This window comes from Glycine soja, chromosome 7 (genome assembly GCF_004193775.1).
Source record: "Glycine soja cultivar W05 chromosome 7, ASM419377v2, whole genome shotgun sequence".
Taxonomy (NCBI): Eukaryota; Viridiplantae; Streptophyta; class Magnoliopsida; order Fabales; family Fabaceae; genus Glycine; species Glycine soja.
Genome location: NC_041008.1, coordinates 43,593,266 through 43,611,032, shown reverse-complemented (window position 1 = coordinate 43,611,032; position 17,767 = coordinate 43,593,266). Strand labels below are relative to the sequence as shown.

General features: G+C 34.8%; 1 protein-coding gene across 2 annotated transcripts; it reads right to left on the bottom strand.

Annotated features, from left to right (window-relative positions):
- Positions 1-5,705: 5,705 nt before the first annotated feature.
- LOC114419901 (hydroxymethylglutaryl-CoA lyase, mitochondrial-like) lies at positions 5,706-11,434 on the bottom strand. Of its 2 annotated transcripts, XM_028385706.1 has the most exons (9): positions 11,249-11,434; positions 9,784-9,975; positions 9,407-9,614; positions 9,000-9,179; positions 8,554-8,634; positions 8,318-8,481; positions 7,289-7,425; positions 6,581-6,696; positions 6,060-6,308 (listed from the first exon to the last, which is right to left on the bottom strand). In XM_028385706.1, the coding sequence occupies exons 2-9, from the start codon at positions 9,948-9,950 to the stop codon at positions 6,060-6,062; spliced, it is 1,302 nt and encodes a 433-aa protein (XP_028241507.1). In that variant the 5' UTR covers positions 9,951-9,975; positions 11,249-11,434. The 2 variants fall into 2 exon arrangements, with proteins under 2 accessions (XP_028241508.1, XP_028241507.1); XM_028385707.1 differs by lacking the exon at positions 11,249-11,434 and having other exon boundaries at positions 5,706-6,308; positions 9,784-9,950.
- Between the last annotated feature and the right edge of the window lie 6,333 nt (positions 11,435-17,767).

Genomic DNA, 17,767 nt, shown 5'->3' with positions numbered 1-17,767 from the left:
GATCTGCAAATCATGATGAACATGTTTTTTTTGTCAAATTCAATATTCATATATTTATAAACCTACATAACCCTAAGTCGTCAGCCCTATATTATAAACCCTAATCACACTACCCTAAACACTCCATTAAAAAAATGTCGAGGTTGAAAAACACCCAAATTAAATTAAATGACTTATTTTTTTCCTTTCCTTATCGTATACCCATAATAAGTACATCTAAACCCTAAACATTACCGCCTATGCACTACATAAGCTAAACCCTAAAAACTAAACCCTACGCTAAATCATAATCAATAAACTAACCCCTAACCTAAATCCTAATCAGTACACTAACCCTAAGCTCAACCCTATCAACTAAAAAATTCCCAACCAACTAAACTAAACCCAAGCTTCAGCCCTAACCCAAGCCTCAGTAAACATACCACCATATGTATATATTACAACCTAACCCTACACCTAAACCACAACCTAAACCCTAACTATAACGACCCGCCTCGTCGCTACGATATCAACACTCTAATACCCAATAATTTCAATTTTTATAAAAACATAAACTCCCTTAATTTTTTGCTTATGAAAATAGGAGTAAATTTGTCCCAACATACATTCGCTAAAACATACACATTTATGTAGGTGAATATATATATGTGTATATAGGAACAACACTTAGTACACGTCATCTATATGATGGAAAATTAAATTTGTTTATACATATAAGTAAAATCTGAAGTTTACATCTTTGATTCAACAAAATGACTCATAATCCAACTATGGAGGAGTTGATAAACAAAATACAACTCTCTCCCAAAATAATGTCAACGTCGTCACGTCAGCTCGGCAGCTCCTCACCATAATCTTACTCCCTACACCCTGCCGCTGTCATTCTGCTCCCACGAACAATGTTCGTGATCATCACAGGTATCAACCGCACGATACAAAATTGCAAGGGTGAGTTCATTATAAAAAGAACCAATACCAAATCCAAATAACCACAATTAGCAAGAAACATAGGCAAACATGATGAGCGTACACAACATTCATTATTCAACACTCACATTCAACAATTATTCATAATCCATATTCAACAATTTCTCATCATCCATCCACGGATCCAATCAAGACTGCACAGAATGATGCATGCACCTGACTCAACTCTCAAATGTAATGTGGTACATACCAACAACCAAATCTCAGGAAATAGCCTAAGTGTGTCCACATGACACTCTCACTTAGGGAACCATGAAAAGTTCATCGAGACCACCCGGTTGTACACGTAACTTCCCCCCTCCCATAGGTGATCAACCTGGGAGCCCAAAGGAGTTCCCTACCAGGTGACAAGCCCCCTCAGTACAAAGTACACTCTGCCACAATTACTCTATTTCATGTGTCGTATGAGCTATGAACACAGCCAAAAGTAAGTGCCAAAGACCATGGATCAATTAAAGCGCCTAAGCATCCCCTCAGAAATGCTTAGATTCTCTAACCACGCTTGTCACCCATGTCTGGGCCATCCGACAAGGTCAGTGCACTCTACCCCCCATTACATACACTCCATACGACGTATGAACGTGGCCCAAAGCAAGTGTCAAAGACCTTGGAAGATCAGTGCACTTCGCCCCCCACGAACATATACAACATCCAACGTATGAACGTGACCCAAACAAGTGCCAAAGACCCTCGAAGGTCAGTGCACTTCGCCCCCCACAAACATACACAACATGCACATGCCAATGCATTTCCAACATCAATCAACATTCCATTTTCATATCATTCTCAACATAAACATCATCTCGTCTCAATGTTGTTATCAACAACAACAACAACCTCATTTCATATTCACATAATCATCAACAATACCATCAATTCATGTTGACATGATCTTTATTAACAGCGTCATCTCAAATCAATATCATCATAATTATCAATATCACCACATATCAATTAAAATCCTCAATAGCGACATCAACGATAAATCGCATTTTGCACACACACACACACACACACACACACACACACACACACACACACACACACACACACACACACACACACACACACACACACATATATATATATATATATATTTCATGCCTGAGATTCACACTCACAGGTCTTCAAAACAACACAATTCAAATAAAGACAACAATATCATTCATCACAATTTATATATATATATATATATATATATATATATATATATATATATATATATATATATATATATATATATATCGTAACCCATTCGTCAAAACATAGTTTTTCCTGAAAAACCAGGATGCATATCAATAACAATTATTTCCCTGACCCTAACTATGTTGTTAAAATGGTAAATTTTATAATAAACTCCCTTCACCTATTGTGAGCTACCAGCGGGTTCCTCGTCACGTCACTTGGAGATTTCTTTTTCTTCTCTGCTCATTGGTTCCATGCAATCCTCTACCATACCAAAACGAAGGAGACTTAATATGGATTTCAAAAAACAAAGCTAATAACAATGCTCTTGGTCAAACACCTACGTCACTACATAAAAGTGATGAGAGCATTTCGGGTTTTACAAAGGGACATCATTTGGAAATTCCGACCACGCCAATGTGACCGGGGTTCAGTGTAGGTTACGAAAATAACATGCATTTCATGAAAGGATAACTTTTACAAAGTCTCTCTCTCTAGGGTTTTTCAAAGGAAGCGTCAAACATGCAATGGCGGTTCCAAAGTCAGAAAAGATGCAAAGACAAGCTGAAACTAACAAGGAACAAACATAGAACCATGATTACCTCGAAGGAAAATGAAAGTTCAGATTAGGATTTCGTTCTCTACCGAAATTGCAAGGCAAGTTTGGAAGATTCCACTCTGATCGACGGGTTCCTCTCGTTGTGGAGTTTCACGGAGGACAACGGTGGTTTGTGGTGGATAATGGTGGCTGTAGGTGATGGAGAAAAATCTTGGAACGTTGGAAATGGTTTTGGAAGAAAGAAAGGAGAAAAAATGGCGTTTTTCCTAAGCTACACGAAAGCAAAGGCCGAAACACTCAAGTGAGTAATGCTCTCGACAACGGAAACGTCACGCACACTCCAAACATCTTCTCAAAGATTCCAACGGTTAGATCGTGGAAAAGTGTCTTGTGAAGCTGCTGACCAAATTTCGAGAAGATCCAACAGTTAACGAAGGCTGAGCAGCATTTTTATCGAGGTAGCTTCATGTAGCTTCCTTGAGAAGCTTCATTAAGAGGCTTCCTCAAGAAGCTTCCTCGTGGCTTCTTTGAGAAGCTAACACTTTGACTACTAACACTCTTTTATTAACTAAAATCACCTTCTTGAAAATAATTACGAATAAAGATAACACAACAAATATAATCAAACATCAAACATAATTACTAATAATATGTAGATATATATATGGGTGTTACACTAACAAATAAAATACAACCTAACAACTAAAACTCTCAATAACATACCAACATAAATATTAAACCCTAACGACAAACCCTAAACCACTAAAATAAACCCTAAACCCTAACCCCAAGCTCAGCCAACCCTTGGCACTAGAATAAACCCTAACCACCAACCCTACCCCTTTACAGATCTACAATTTCTAAAACAACCTACCAACAACATATATTAAACCCTAAGCCCCACACCAAACCCTAATGCCACCCCTAGCCGCTAAACTAAAACCTAACAACCAACCCTAACTACATACCATCGTATATATTAAACCCTAACATCTCAACTAACCCCTACACTCAACCCTAACCCTAACATAAACACTCCTCTACCCCCGAAGCCCTACACCCTACGCCCTAACCACACAACTAGTCCTAGGCCCTTAACTAAACCCTAGCCACAAACCCTAATTTCTATTTTGGTGCAAATATTTTAAACATCTAAAACATAAATGTTACCTAATATATACTATTTTCATGCAAATATATTAAACATCAAATTTTATTTCATACACCATGTAATCATACATATTTTTTTCATTAAATAACAAAACATACCTATTTTTAATACAAAACAAACAAATACAATTAAATTTTAAAAAAATTAACTAAATTATTAAAAAAAAAAAAGTCAAATGTATATACGGAAGAAGTTCTTCCATATGAGTTTACGGAAGAAGTTCTTTCATAACAGCCTTACGGAAGAAGCTCCTCCATAGGTGTTTACGGAAGAACTAGGAAGAAGTTCTTTCGTAAACACTTATCGAAGAAGTTCTTCCGTAAGAGTAAGTTGTTCTGTATTCCACTTACGGAAGAACTTACACTTACGGAAGAAGTTCTTCCGTAAGACAAACTTCTTCCGTATTCCATGGAAGCACCTTGGCGCCATTCCATGGAAGCACCTAAGCTCTAAGTCATCTACCCTACAACCATAATCAACGGATGAAGCCATGAAAGGAAAAGAAAACGAAACTAACCTCGACGCCGGAGAAGAACAAACGAACGCAAGTGGAAATGGTCGTGAAAGAAGACGAACAGGCACAATGGCGCTGAAGACGAACACGAGGCACCTTGCAGAAGAAGAGGAATGCCAAGCACCTTGAGGAAGAACAAAAAGCCGAACGGAAGAAGATGAATGCGAAGAAGTTGTGGAAGAAGAAGATGAACGGAAGAAGTTGCGGAAGAAGAAGATGAACGGAAGAAGAGTGACGCTTTTTTATTTAAAATTAATGAAAGATAATTTTGTCCATTCATTAAAAGTGTTGGGTGCACCAGCAATGTTGTTGGGTGCACCTTGCAGAAGAAGAGGAATGCTAAGCACCTTGCGAAAGAGAAAAGGAATGCCAAGCACCTTGAGGAAGAACAAAAAGCCGAACGGAAGAAGATGAATGCGAAGAAGTTGTGGAAGAAGAAGATGAACGGAAGAAGTTGCGGAAGAAGAAGATGAATGGAAGAAGAGTGACGCTTTTTTATTTAAAATTAATGAAAGATAATTTTGTCCATTCATTAAAAGTGTTGGGTGCACCAGCAATGTTGTTGGGTGCACCTAGCAACACCCAACAAAAATAAGTCAATCTAGTACCGAATGGTTGGAATAGATACATAAAACTTAAATTTGATCCTCACATTTTAAAAAAAATGTCAATGTACAATGGAAATATTGAAACTAAAATCATTTTTATTAATTAATATTTTACCACGAGCATGTTGTTGTTGACTTGTGAATCATTCATTTTATGGTGCATCCTCACATTTCCACCCGTTGGAGGATAAATATGACGATTTTTGTAAATTTTAATATTATCTATATTGATAGAATCACACATTTGTTAGAAGTGTATTATGTTTCCTAAAGTGTGGAGTTGAGTCACAAGAACTAGGATCGAATTGATCCTTGCAACTTTTCCAACAGTGTCACATTTTCGTATAATATCTAAATTATACCAATATACATTTCAAAACTTTATTTTGTAGCAACAATATGACAATTCTATCGTCAGAATATAACAGAAGCACTTTCAGTGGCAAAATGTAATTTCACACTTTGAAAAACACATTTGGCCATTCAAGCGTGAACCCTTGTTCTCCAAAAAATCCAACCATACATAGCAACCAACGAATAGCTCTTCAAGTCAATGTAAGTTGGCAGGACAATGACTTTTCCATGACAAGTCGACAAGTAACCATCCGTCCCCACCCGAATCAAAATATTAAAAAAAAATAGGGATGGCCATAGTTAAGCTAACACCGCAAAATGATAATATATACCTTAAAATGGTGCTATATAATTTTAATTATCTTGTAAAGTGTAAATATTTTCTTTGATCTTTTCAGAATCATACAAGGGTCATGCATGGTATAACTAAACATCATACACAATGAACGCATGATGTCAAACTTAAAAACAAAAAATTAGGGATAAAATTACAAGCTTACAATGAGAAGCCTGTACTTGCTATTGGCAGATAACATGCATTACTTCTTCCTTCACAACTCATCAACGAGAGTGGGCATTTTATTCTTTGTCAATAATTATGGGGTAAAAAAGATGAAACATATGGTGTCCTCTCATTGCTTAAAGCATCCAAATATAATTTTTTTACGGTAGAACATATTATCATATCTTGGAAGCATCAGCAGTTACTCGGCTAAAGGCAATGGTAGTCTTTGAGCCGGATGGGCGCCCCAAATGCTTGCCGATGAACTCACCAGCTGACATGAGCTTTCCGAGATCAACGTTGGTCTTCACACCAAGTCCATTCAGCATGTACACAACATCTTCGGTAGCTACATTTCCTGAAGCTCCCTTAGCATATGGACAGCCACCTAGACCAGCAACTGAAGAATCAACTGCACTGATCCCCATCTGTTTAGAAAATATCAATGATGTCCATTAATAACAATGTTAGACTGCCAAAAGATTTAATGTCAGCCCAGTTTAAAGTTTAAACTGGTTATACAAATCTAAATTCTATGGAAAAAAGAAATTGTTTATGGATGGTATTGTGTCCGTTAATTATAATTGTTCGATGGTTGGTAACCAGTTTTGAACTTTTATTACATGTAATGAAGATAAAGTTCAATAAACTCTATCAATAGCCAAGCAAATGAAGTTCCAGCTATAGTTTGTTGACTTACTTGAAGGGACACAAGAATATTTGCAAGGGATTGCCCGTAAGTGTCATGGAAGTGGACAGCAAGCTTCTCCGCTGGCACAACAGCCATTACAGCCAAAAGCATTGGAACTACAGTTCCTGAACACAACAGAATGAACAGAAAACAATATGAATACAAAGATCATATTTGAGTAACCAATAAAGAATATTCATTTTTTGGATTAATACACAAAGAAAAATGCTGGAATCCATCCAGCAAATCTGACATTATTTACTTTGCTAAAGAGCATAGCAGACATAGGCAAACATCCCCACATAAAAAAAATAAAAGAAAGAAAATTGATAAGCAGTCAGGACTCAAGGTTTGAGATTCAAGAATAAGCATAAAGAAAACAGGTTGCAGAGGAAATAGGACAGCCATGTTTGATGCCTCCATCAGGTGTAGTGCTTAAAACTTGAAACAGAGTAATGCAGATAGAGGTATATAATGTACGAACAAATGTTTTTGATACTGAACATTCTCAAGACAATTATATTGCAAGTTAAAAAAATAAACGATACAGTGTATCACAATCAACACAAAGCACAGGAAAGGTGAGTAATAGGCTGATGTTTAGTAAGAAGTGTTTGAAGACAAATGTCAAACAAGGGAATGCTATCATGAGGCTGATATTAGTATGTTCTGTGTGTAGCATAAAGTTTTCAAAAAGAAAGACATCTAATTCATTACCGGGAGTACCAACTCCAATTGTGTCCCCGAGTGAGATTTCAAAGCAACCCATATCATATAGTTCTTTAGCTACATATGCCACTCTTGACGGAGGGATTGGTCCTTCCACCGGGCATCCAACAACGCATGATACATACCTATGAAATTTAAATACAGAGAAACAGATTGGAATAAGCAAAACAAAAACAGAACATCTGTCCAAAGAATTTAGTCAAATTAAAATATCAACACAAATTGGACATTTCAAGTCCAGTTTTTAAACCTTGACCTGGTTGACTTTTAATATATTCCTAGAAGGGTCTTCAGCAATATCATCATGAAATAATATTGAAAAAGCAATACAAATACAGATGTAAAGAGTGATTTCAAGAAATACTGCATAGGATTTAGGATCTTATGGGATTGCAATAGGAGTAGTGATCAGGAAGGAAAAAGAAATTCAAATGTGTGCATAGATACTTTCCCTAATACATAAAGTAGAAGTTTGACAAAATCTTCTAGTTGATTTCCTACATGATAAATGATTTAACGCAAGTTATTTAATAAAAAACTAATGTACCCTGGTGTCAAAGGCTCTTTGCTTCGCAAAGTTATGGGAAGGGTAATTGTACACAACCGGTCACCAAGGAGCAAATTTACCATTGTGCCAAGGCTTGCCCTCAACACAAATTATTTAATATTGAAAAAAATGGATTCTTTTCTTTTTTTGCATTCAATTTCATTGGTATGTAAGGGAGAGAAACAAACTAGAGTCATATATGTCAAAAACAACTAAAATACAAAAACAGATGCCCTGGAACAGAACATGTAGAAAACCCATCAATGGAGGATAAATTCGTTAATTAATATATACAGGTACCACCCACAAAGAAATTGCAGGGCAATAAAAGCAAATCCATCAGTAAATATCAAAATGGAAAATTAAAAATTTCAGAACTTTCTGTCTAGCATAAATGCACACTTAAAAATATTGAAATAGAGAGGATTTATGGATGCTTAGAATCATGAAGGAGAAAACAAAAGGCATACCCTCGAACAGGAATAGAGAGCTCTTTAGCCGCATGAGTAACAGCTCGATAGCGGACAAGGCTCTCTTCAATACTACAATTAATGTTTGATTTTGAGAAAGATTCAGAAGCTGATGCAAAAACAGCTACTTCTCTCGCACCAGCCGCTATAGCAGCTTCAAAACCCTATAAATGTAACAGATCAGACATTTGAACGTAAATCTTCCCACATATAGTTGTTCTAGTAGTTATTTGCACCTTTAAATTAGGAGTCAGAACTGGCAATCTAATGCCTCCCAGGTTATGAACTGCTTGCATTACATCCTTTGCATCTGCCAACTGAAAGATACAGAAACAGAATGGTATTCAAGCAGATAAAACTCAGATCACACTGTAAATAAGTAAGTTCAGATAGGATATCAACTAGTACTATAGTTGCCATCATATCTTTAAAATGGACAGAGAGAGTACACCAAATGGGAGAGAATATAATATTCCTTTGTTTTGAGCACAAATACAAAGAGGAATTATTTTGTAAGAAAACTTTGTTCAGTGATCATATAAACAATGATTTTCAACTTTTGTTTAAAATTTTCATGATATTGAGAAATGATTTGATGTAAATGCACCTAGAAGAAAGTTTACCACAACAATAATTCATAATATCAATATCAGGTTAAATAAGTATGGTAAAGCCATTATACCTGAGGGACCCATTTAGGAGATACAAAACTAGTAGCTTCAATGACGGATAACCCAGAAGATGCCAATCTATGAATCAATTCAATCTTTACATCTGTTGGTACAATGTTTTTCTCATTTTGTAATCCATCCCTTGGACCAACTTCAACTATCTTTACAAATTTTGGTATACCTTTCATAAACTGCATTGCCCAATTAAAAATTGTATGTTACTTACCAGACAACGAAATATGATAAAATCAACCAACTACAGAAAGTATAAATGTATAACATAAATGTCAAATAAAAAAACAAAAAGCGGCAGTATATAGTTAACTAAGTTCTTATATATATATAAAAAAAAAAAGATAACTAAGTTAGTAGCTGGAAAGAAATTCTTGAACAAAAAGTACTGCAGCCATTGCATTACCTTATATGGCATATCCTGTACATTTTTGTTATTGCTCTGTGGACTATACTGGTAATCTGAGGCATAAAATGAATTATCAATCATTCCAAATTTCATCGAGTTCCTCCCCATGGTCATTGTCTTTTGACTGAAAGAGTCGCCTCGGGACAGGTCCCTTGTTTGCCTTCTCCACGGGAATGTCTCTGCTGTATACTCTTCATTGTCTTCACTGCACCAAAGATAGGCTTAAGGTAACGTTATGAATAAAGTAGGCAGAAATAGGATAAATAATATGCGAAGGAAGTGATAAGAATATATAAGAAGAACAAAATAGGTAAAATGATGAAAAAATATATGCATCAGTTTTGACTTGTAGTAAATTGCAATTTTTTACTCACTCGCAGCTATTTGATGTGCTGCAGCTTCGTCCTTCAATCCAGCAGTTTCCCATACCCAAATTATCTACTCTGGGGCGGCAAGCAGCGGATGAGAACCTCTGGATTCTATCTATGGTACACATGCTTGGCAACTTGTCAAGGCCAAGGGGCTCCTCCAAACTCGACATGGTGATCTAGATGGTTAAAAGGGAACTGGCAAAAAATAGACAGTAAGTAATGTGAACCAGGTAACATTCTGGCTATCATTTTCATCAAGTTGTAAGGAGATACATATTTTCATTTGCATATTGACTGCCAATTTTATTCATCTCCACACGGTGAAATCTAATGACATGTAAGTATCCATGGGTTTAATGCTTTACACACAGCAGATGCCATTCATTAACAGATCCATTAACCGCAGACGTGCCATACCACATAAAGGATACTGAAATAATTGTTGATGTAAAGTAAAATTCAATACATGAAGAAAAGAAAAAGCAACATATCAGCTGGACTTGATTTATGCTATGCTTGTTTAAGCAGGCAGAAAATGAGGAGGGGAGCGAAAATGGAGTTAAATGGAAAGGGTTTTGAATTTCATTCCCTGCTGCTTGGCAGAAGATGGGAATTGGGAAATCACTTTGGACCCACTTTCATTACATAGGAACGGCCAGAGTTTGTCGTGAATTGCACTACTTTTTCAGCTTTCCCATATTTTTGTTTGAAACAAGCAAGCAAGAAGTGATTTTCATTCCAAAATTTCCACCTTATTTTCAGCTTATTCAAACACGAATAGCATTTCCCACAAAAGGCATTAACAAATGAAAGTGAAACAAATAACCATCTACTTAAGGCCATGAGACTTGAGCGACATATCTCCCTTTCAACCATGACCATGGATCCAAAATGTCTCAACTCAACAGATACAATGGTGCCACAGCTCTTAACCCCTCTAACAACCTTATGATTTCCAAATGCAAATGTTAAACAGAGCCAAATGTTGTACACTACCTCAGAGTCAAACAAGAAAATTTCTACTACAAAACACAAGCATTGTCTGCTTGGAGACCATGAAACTAGGCAATTCTGCTAATTCCTTAAACTGCAATAAACTCCTTTGGTTTAAGATGTCAAGAATTAACTTCAATTTTAATCCTCAATTCATCCAGCTAATCACAATTGACTCCCAAGTGTGATAGCAGTATCTATAACTAACCAAACAGCAACAAAAATTGCAAAATGCAAAACTCAATTCTTAAAATATTGAACACTAGAACTTGAAACCAAGTTCCAAAAACAAACAAACAAATAATACTACATAAATAACAAGCGAATCGAATGAATAAACCAAACAAAAGATCATTAACCGTTAAAACCAATCAAGCATAATCAATCACTAGATTTTTTTTTTTTGGATAATTTTGTTCACCAAATTCCCCTCGCCAAAGAGGCCAAAAAGGAGAATAGGGAGAAGCAAGCAGACCTGAAAACCAAGCAAAGTTCGAAGGAAGAATAGCAAAAAGGTAGGGTTCGAAACCCTAGAAATTGGGGAAAATTGAATTTCGTGATATTTACGAAAATACCAACGGAAACGATATAACGAAGAAGAAGAAGAAGGAGGTGGTGAAGGAAACGTGTGACCGGTTTTTAGTATTAAAGTTTTTTATTTGGTTGGTGGCAAGGGAATGGGGTCAAGACGAAGAATGAGGTCAATATTTAATTTGAATTTTATTATTATTATTATTATTAGTTTATTGTCACTCATATTATAAAATAGTTGTTATTTAATTATATATCATCCTTTAAATAATTTTAAAATAATTATTTTTAAAATTCAATAAATTTATCGAATGATATATTGTGATTGTGATTAATTCTTTTGGAAGAAATAAAAAAAAATCATAAAATCAAGTGTTGCTTGAGATGAAGGCAGCATTTGAAGTGGGGAATGGAATTGGGACACGCGCGAGCGCGAGAATGACTGAGAGAGAAAGGGGATTTGGCGGGTAGTCTCAGAGTTCAACGTTACCTTTCAATTTTTTTTTTCATTTTACTTGTATTCTGTAATTTTGTAAATGTATCAATATCAATGCCAAATTTTGGGGATATATCGATGCCACGTATTGTTCGTGTCGTGGTGGCCAAGGTATTTGCCTTAGAAAATAAAGGGCATTTAAATTTTGGGTTTTGTTAATTAGTGATATTATTATTATATTAACTAAAGAATTATAAATAAATGAAAAAAAAATAACAGAAAACTTACTTCAATTGATTGAGAAAGATGCATTATTATAAAGTCTTGTACCTATCTTTGTTTCATATGAATAAAAAAATAGTTCTTTTATCTCCATTTTTTTTGTTGCTATTTTTATCTCTAATTATTAATGATTAATCTCATTGAATGTCTTAATTTGTTCCAAATGTTTATTATTTTAGAAAATTAACTAGACATTAACTTTTTAGCTAACTTTCCATATGATCTAATACATAGTTGTGAAATCTGGTTCGACCTAACCGGTCAGATCAATCCAATCGGGACCCGATGACCTAATCAGGTTAGTTCCACTATTGGATCGATCACGCAATTGGCCCGGAATGACCCGGTCAAACCCAACCGGTTAGGTCACCAAATTTCGATTGGATCAGTCCAACCCAATCAGTTTTACAAACAAAATGGACCACCTCTACGACGCCATTTTGATGTTTCATTATCATCAAATGTTATTTTGAATTTTGGAGTATCCGAGTTGGGAGTATGGATGAACATTTCTTACATAAATAATGTTAGTTATATACTTGTATATAATAGACACATATATAATTTAAATTTTTTAATATATATCGGGTCAAACTAGACCAATTACTGACCCACCGATTGGACCACTAACCCACTCATCAACTACATTGACCGAGTCAATGACCAGACTTGATTTTACAACTATGATCATTTGCTCAAAATAAGAAACTTAGACTCAATGTCCTTTAGTCTTAACCCTAACATAATCATCAAAGATAGCATGAGTTTAAAGGTAGACATTTTAAGTATAAAAGTTTTTGCATGGTATCTATAATAAGTAATTTTTAGTATGATTTTTATGATGGTATTATAAAAGTCAATAAGTTTATTGTATATGTTAGTTTATTATTGGATAACAGATAAATTATAAAATAAAATTTACATTATCAATGTTTATATGATTTTTTAATATTAAATTTTAACTTCTTGAAAATCTAATTTTGTATAAAAAAATTATCATGCAAAAAAGAAATATAGAGAGACATGAAGTGTCTCTTTCCCTGTGGTCCACACAAATTATTTAGATTACATCAGCTTAGTAATACTAAATTTACATAAAGAAAATGCTAAAAATAACTTATGTTAAGTCTAAGACAAATAAAAATCCTTCAATATCTTAATTTATGCAAACAAATGTTAAATTATGGAATCTATGTCTTATACCAAAATAGTTGTAGCAAGATGTATTTGTTCATTAGACAATAACTAAATGTAGGTTGAGTATGATCAGTTAAGATCTTTTTAAAAATATTTTGATCTTTTATATAAAGAATGTGCGTTTTATTCTTCTTAGATAAGTTGAAGATGATGAAAGAGAAAGAAATCAACTTATAAAGTTACATACTCCATCAAAAGACATGCAAAAACAAGATGTAGCGTACTTGAATGCACAAAAGAAGATTTGGTTACTAATGGGGAGAAAGGAAGATAAGTAAGTTTCTTTATTAATTTATCAAATCAGTATGACATGTTGGTAATGTACATTAAATATTACATGAAATGCTCCTATGGATACCTTCATCAAACTGATGAAGAGGAAGGTCGCAGTCACCATTACTATTTTTTGTTGAACGCTGTAAATAGCTAAAGGATTGAAGTGTTGCAGTTAGAGTAACTCACGTGTGAATAATTCCTAGAAATGAAAATCTTTTTTAAAAAAATTTAAGTTATATTTAATTTCCTACTCTCAAAAAACTATTGCTTATATTTAAATTATGAGGTAATAGATGACTGGAGAGTGAACTTCACCCAAAGCTATCAAGAAAGCGGCACTACAGGGGAATGAGGGGATTCTGCCAAACGGACTTAACGGGTTAAAATCATATTAATTTCCTTAATTACTATTCCTTCTCGTATAAGTCACCAATTATTAATTTTGATATTATTAGTGACCAATATGAAACCTTAGTTGGAATATGGTCACTACCTGCATATACGAACACAATGTATATACATTTGGACTTGACCAACTGTGTAAATAAGACGGATGGATTCAATATGGTACCACGTCCATTTTGTATTTGGTGGAGGAATCCCATGCATGACAAAGAAACTTCAGAAATCACAAATTAATATCTAAATTCCACGGACTAATGTGAGGTACTGCCGCATTTGGTCATGCTCATGCAGATCAGGAACTACGGACAACGGTAAAAATGCCAAAAACTAGATCTAACTACTACAAGAAATATATAATCAAATTCGCAGGGACATTTTCATAGGATAATTGAGATGCCGGCAAAAATAGACATTTGAGAGCGACATTTGATTTTGATTGTCGTTGGAATAAAAATTATCTTTTGTTAACAAGACTAGTTTCGTGGGAAAAATATATTTATCCCAATATATTGGAGAAATCAAATATTGCTGCTGAGAAGGCCACCTTGTTTTCTCAGTTACAATCCACAACTGAAAAGTTGGAGAAGCTCTCAGAAAAGAGCAACCTATTGGAAAATTTACTATTTGATGTGAATGCTGAACTTGAAGGGTTAAGGGTAAAGTCCAAGGTATTAGAAGACACATGCCGATCACTTGACCATGAGAAGTCCAGTATCTGTCAAGAGAAAGAAACCTTAGTTTCACAGTTGAACATAACTCATCAAACACTGAAAGATCTTGAGAAACTGCACAGTGAATTGGAATTGAAGCATTTGGAACTAAAAGGAGAAAGGGAGTCTGCACTTCAAAAGGTAGAAGAGCTACTAGTTTCCCTATATTCTGAGAGGGAAGAGAATTCCAAAGTTTTGAAATTGAATGAAGATGAATTGGCTGAGAAGGAGTTACAAATTCTTATTCTACAAGAAGATGCAAATTGCAAGAAAAAGGAATATGAGGAGGAAGTGGACAGAGCTATACATGCTTAACTTGAAATTTTCATCTTGCAGAAATGTATTGATGATTTCGAGAAAAAGAACCTCTCCCTTCTAGTTGAGTGTCAGAGACTTTTGGAGGCTTCCAAAATGTCTGACAAAATGATATCTAAATTGGAGACTGAAAATGTTCAAAAGCATGTTGATGTGAATTCTCTGTCTGAGAAAATTAAAATACTAAGGATTGGCTTGATTGAGGTGTTGAAGACTCTTGACAATAACAGTGGGCATTTCGGTGAGGATATGCTTGAAGAAGACCAAATGCTCCTGAACCACATATATGGAAAACTTCAAGAGAGGCAGAAATCTTTTGACACAATTTTCAATGGAAGCCAACAAATGGCCATTGAGAATTCAATTCTGATTGCATTCCTAGAGAAGTTGAAACTAAAGGTGGAAAATCTTGTAAGAAAAATAGCAGGTAATGTTAATGATATAAATATACTTCATGAAAAGTTTTTGAAAAAAGATAGCTCATGTAAGGAAAAATAGTGATATACACAAATGGGCCAGATATGGAAGACTTTGTATCTCAAATGGAAGTAGTTAAAAATATAGACACAAATGTTATCATATAGATGTCTGGAATGTGGCATCAGCCAACAACAAATGCACTTGCAAACATACAACACAGTTTTGGCTCACACACATGCATACATGCCTGCAGAAAGCCATGCAGTTTGAACCACTCTGATAAAGTAATTATGGACAATAGCAAGTAGAAATTACTTTTAAGGGAAACAATTTTAAAACAGAAAACATAAAAATCAGTACATTGAATAATCAAAAAGAAGTTCAATATAATAAGACTACCAAGATTGAGGAGCTAAGCGATCAGTTGATACCAGTTCCTGAGCCAGGTAACTTAACTTCATATCTTCCTTTAAGTGCTGCACCAGAGATAAGTTAGTCTTTTGGTCAAGCATTAAGCATGCAGATATGTATTCAGCAATTAGACATGAAATAGAAGCAGGAAGCTAAAGAAAGACAATAACGTAAAATAGCTCTAGAAGGCTATGCCGCACATCAATTTTCAAGGTGCTTTTGTAATTCGTAGATGAGTGCCATAAAACAAGGAATTCATTTATATAAATAGCCTACAACATCAGAGAAGCCTTAGCCTCGAACGTTCTCAGGAGTAATTTTACTGGTTAGGCTGTCATTAACTATAATACTTTCCCCCAAAAGGTCCATCAGACTAATAAGTGAAATCAACTCTCTCTTTGGATTTAATCCTCAGTTCCCTTGTATCATAAATATTCCATCATTGATAACGACATGATTTTTCTACTAAGAGGCTTTACTAATAGAACCAACCACAAATCTGAGCCAAAGGCAACAGAGGAAAAAAAAGTTACATGCTCTGTTCATGCTAGAAACTTAGTATATCAAGAAAAAATTTCATTTTATAATTATTATTGTACCTTGGTATATTTTGATATCTTGGATGAGCTTCTTCACAAACAACTCATCGCTGACATGCGCGCTTCTTCCCTGCAACCACGATTAGCAACCATCACCATTAACAGAAATTATATGGAACCCGCGAACTTAGATAATAACAGTACACGAACCCCTTAACCAAAAACAAGCTTCAAATAACCTTAACCTAACAAAGTTTGTAAGTCACTAGCAAATCTCTTTCTTCATGAAACTTCAACCCAAGAACTTGGAGCGATGAAGTCGACCTCGTCCAGTTCAATGGAAGAAGGCTACAATGTCGAAGAGAAGAGGTTCAATGTTGAATGTCAAAGAAAGGACCAAGCAGAAATGGGAAGAAACATGCGCTAGGGTTCAAAGAAAGGACAAGTAGAAACACAGGCTAGGGTTCAAGGAAAGGAGTTCGTAGCAAAGAGGTGAACAAGCAGAAAGGGGAAGAAACATGTGCTAGGGTTCAAAGAAAGACAAGCAGAAACACAGGGTTCAAAGAAAGGAGTTCGTAGCAAAGGACAAGCTAGCTAGGACGAGGTTGCGGTTTTGTTTTTTTTTTTATTTTGAAAATTACGACGGTTTTTTACTAAAAACCGGCGTAAATTATAAGAAACATAACATTCTAAGGCGGTTTTCAATAACTGCCTTAGAATGTGTGTCCTAAAATGCCATTTGCAAGCCAATAATTTCAAAAATGCCACCGCACCACTTATTAAAGCGGTTCCTTGTACAACCGACGTAAAGTGCGTGTCTTAAAAAATGCTTTTTGTAGTAGTGATAACAAAAATTATCATTGTTAATGTTACTGCAAAAATTATTTTTCTGTCAATATGTTTGTTGTCGCCGACAAAAGTATTACTTAATGTCATCAATATTCATAGTCTGCAAAGTATTTTTTTTTTTTTATGTTAACACACCTGTTGTCATTGGGAAAAAGTAATTTTTATGTCAACGAGTTTGTTGTCATTAACAAAAATACTACTTGATACCAACAAAATTGATAGTTACCGTGAAAAGTATTCCAACACACTTATAGTTGAAAAGGTGTTTTCCTATTCTAACATGTCAATGTCGTTGGAAAAAAAGTAAGTTTCTATGCCAACAACATTTAATGTCATTATGACATGTTATTTTTTTTTCTTTGAACCAATTAAAAATTAAAAATATATCCCAATAATAAATAAGTTTGGATCAACCAAAAAAGGTTATTCTCGTTTAACCAAAAGTCTCAAATTCAAGTGGTATGAAAAGCAAAACTATGTCCTAATAACATTATTTGTGGTATGAAAAACTAAAATAAATTTATAGGAGAATCAACTTAATCAAGTGGTTTTTTTAATCACATTTGTGAAAATTAATATTACATCTATTAAATTAACAAGTTTTAAATAAAGTGCACAAGTAT

Coding starts and splice junctions, on each gene's coding strand:
- LOC114419901 (XM_028385706.1), bottom strand. CDS start 9,950: ATGTCGAGTTTGGAGGAGCCCCTTGGCCTTGACAAGTTGCCAAGCATG. Junction 9,615..9,783: donor AGCACATCAAATAGCTGCGA/GTGAGTAAAAAA, acceptor TCTTTGGTGCAG/TGAAGACAATGAAGAGTATA. Junction 7,426..8,317: donor CTCTCTATTCCTGTTCGAGG/GTATGCCTTTTG, acceptor TAAATTTCATAG/GTATGTATCATGCGTTGTTG.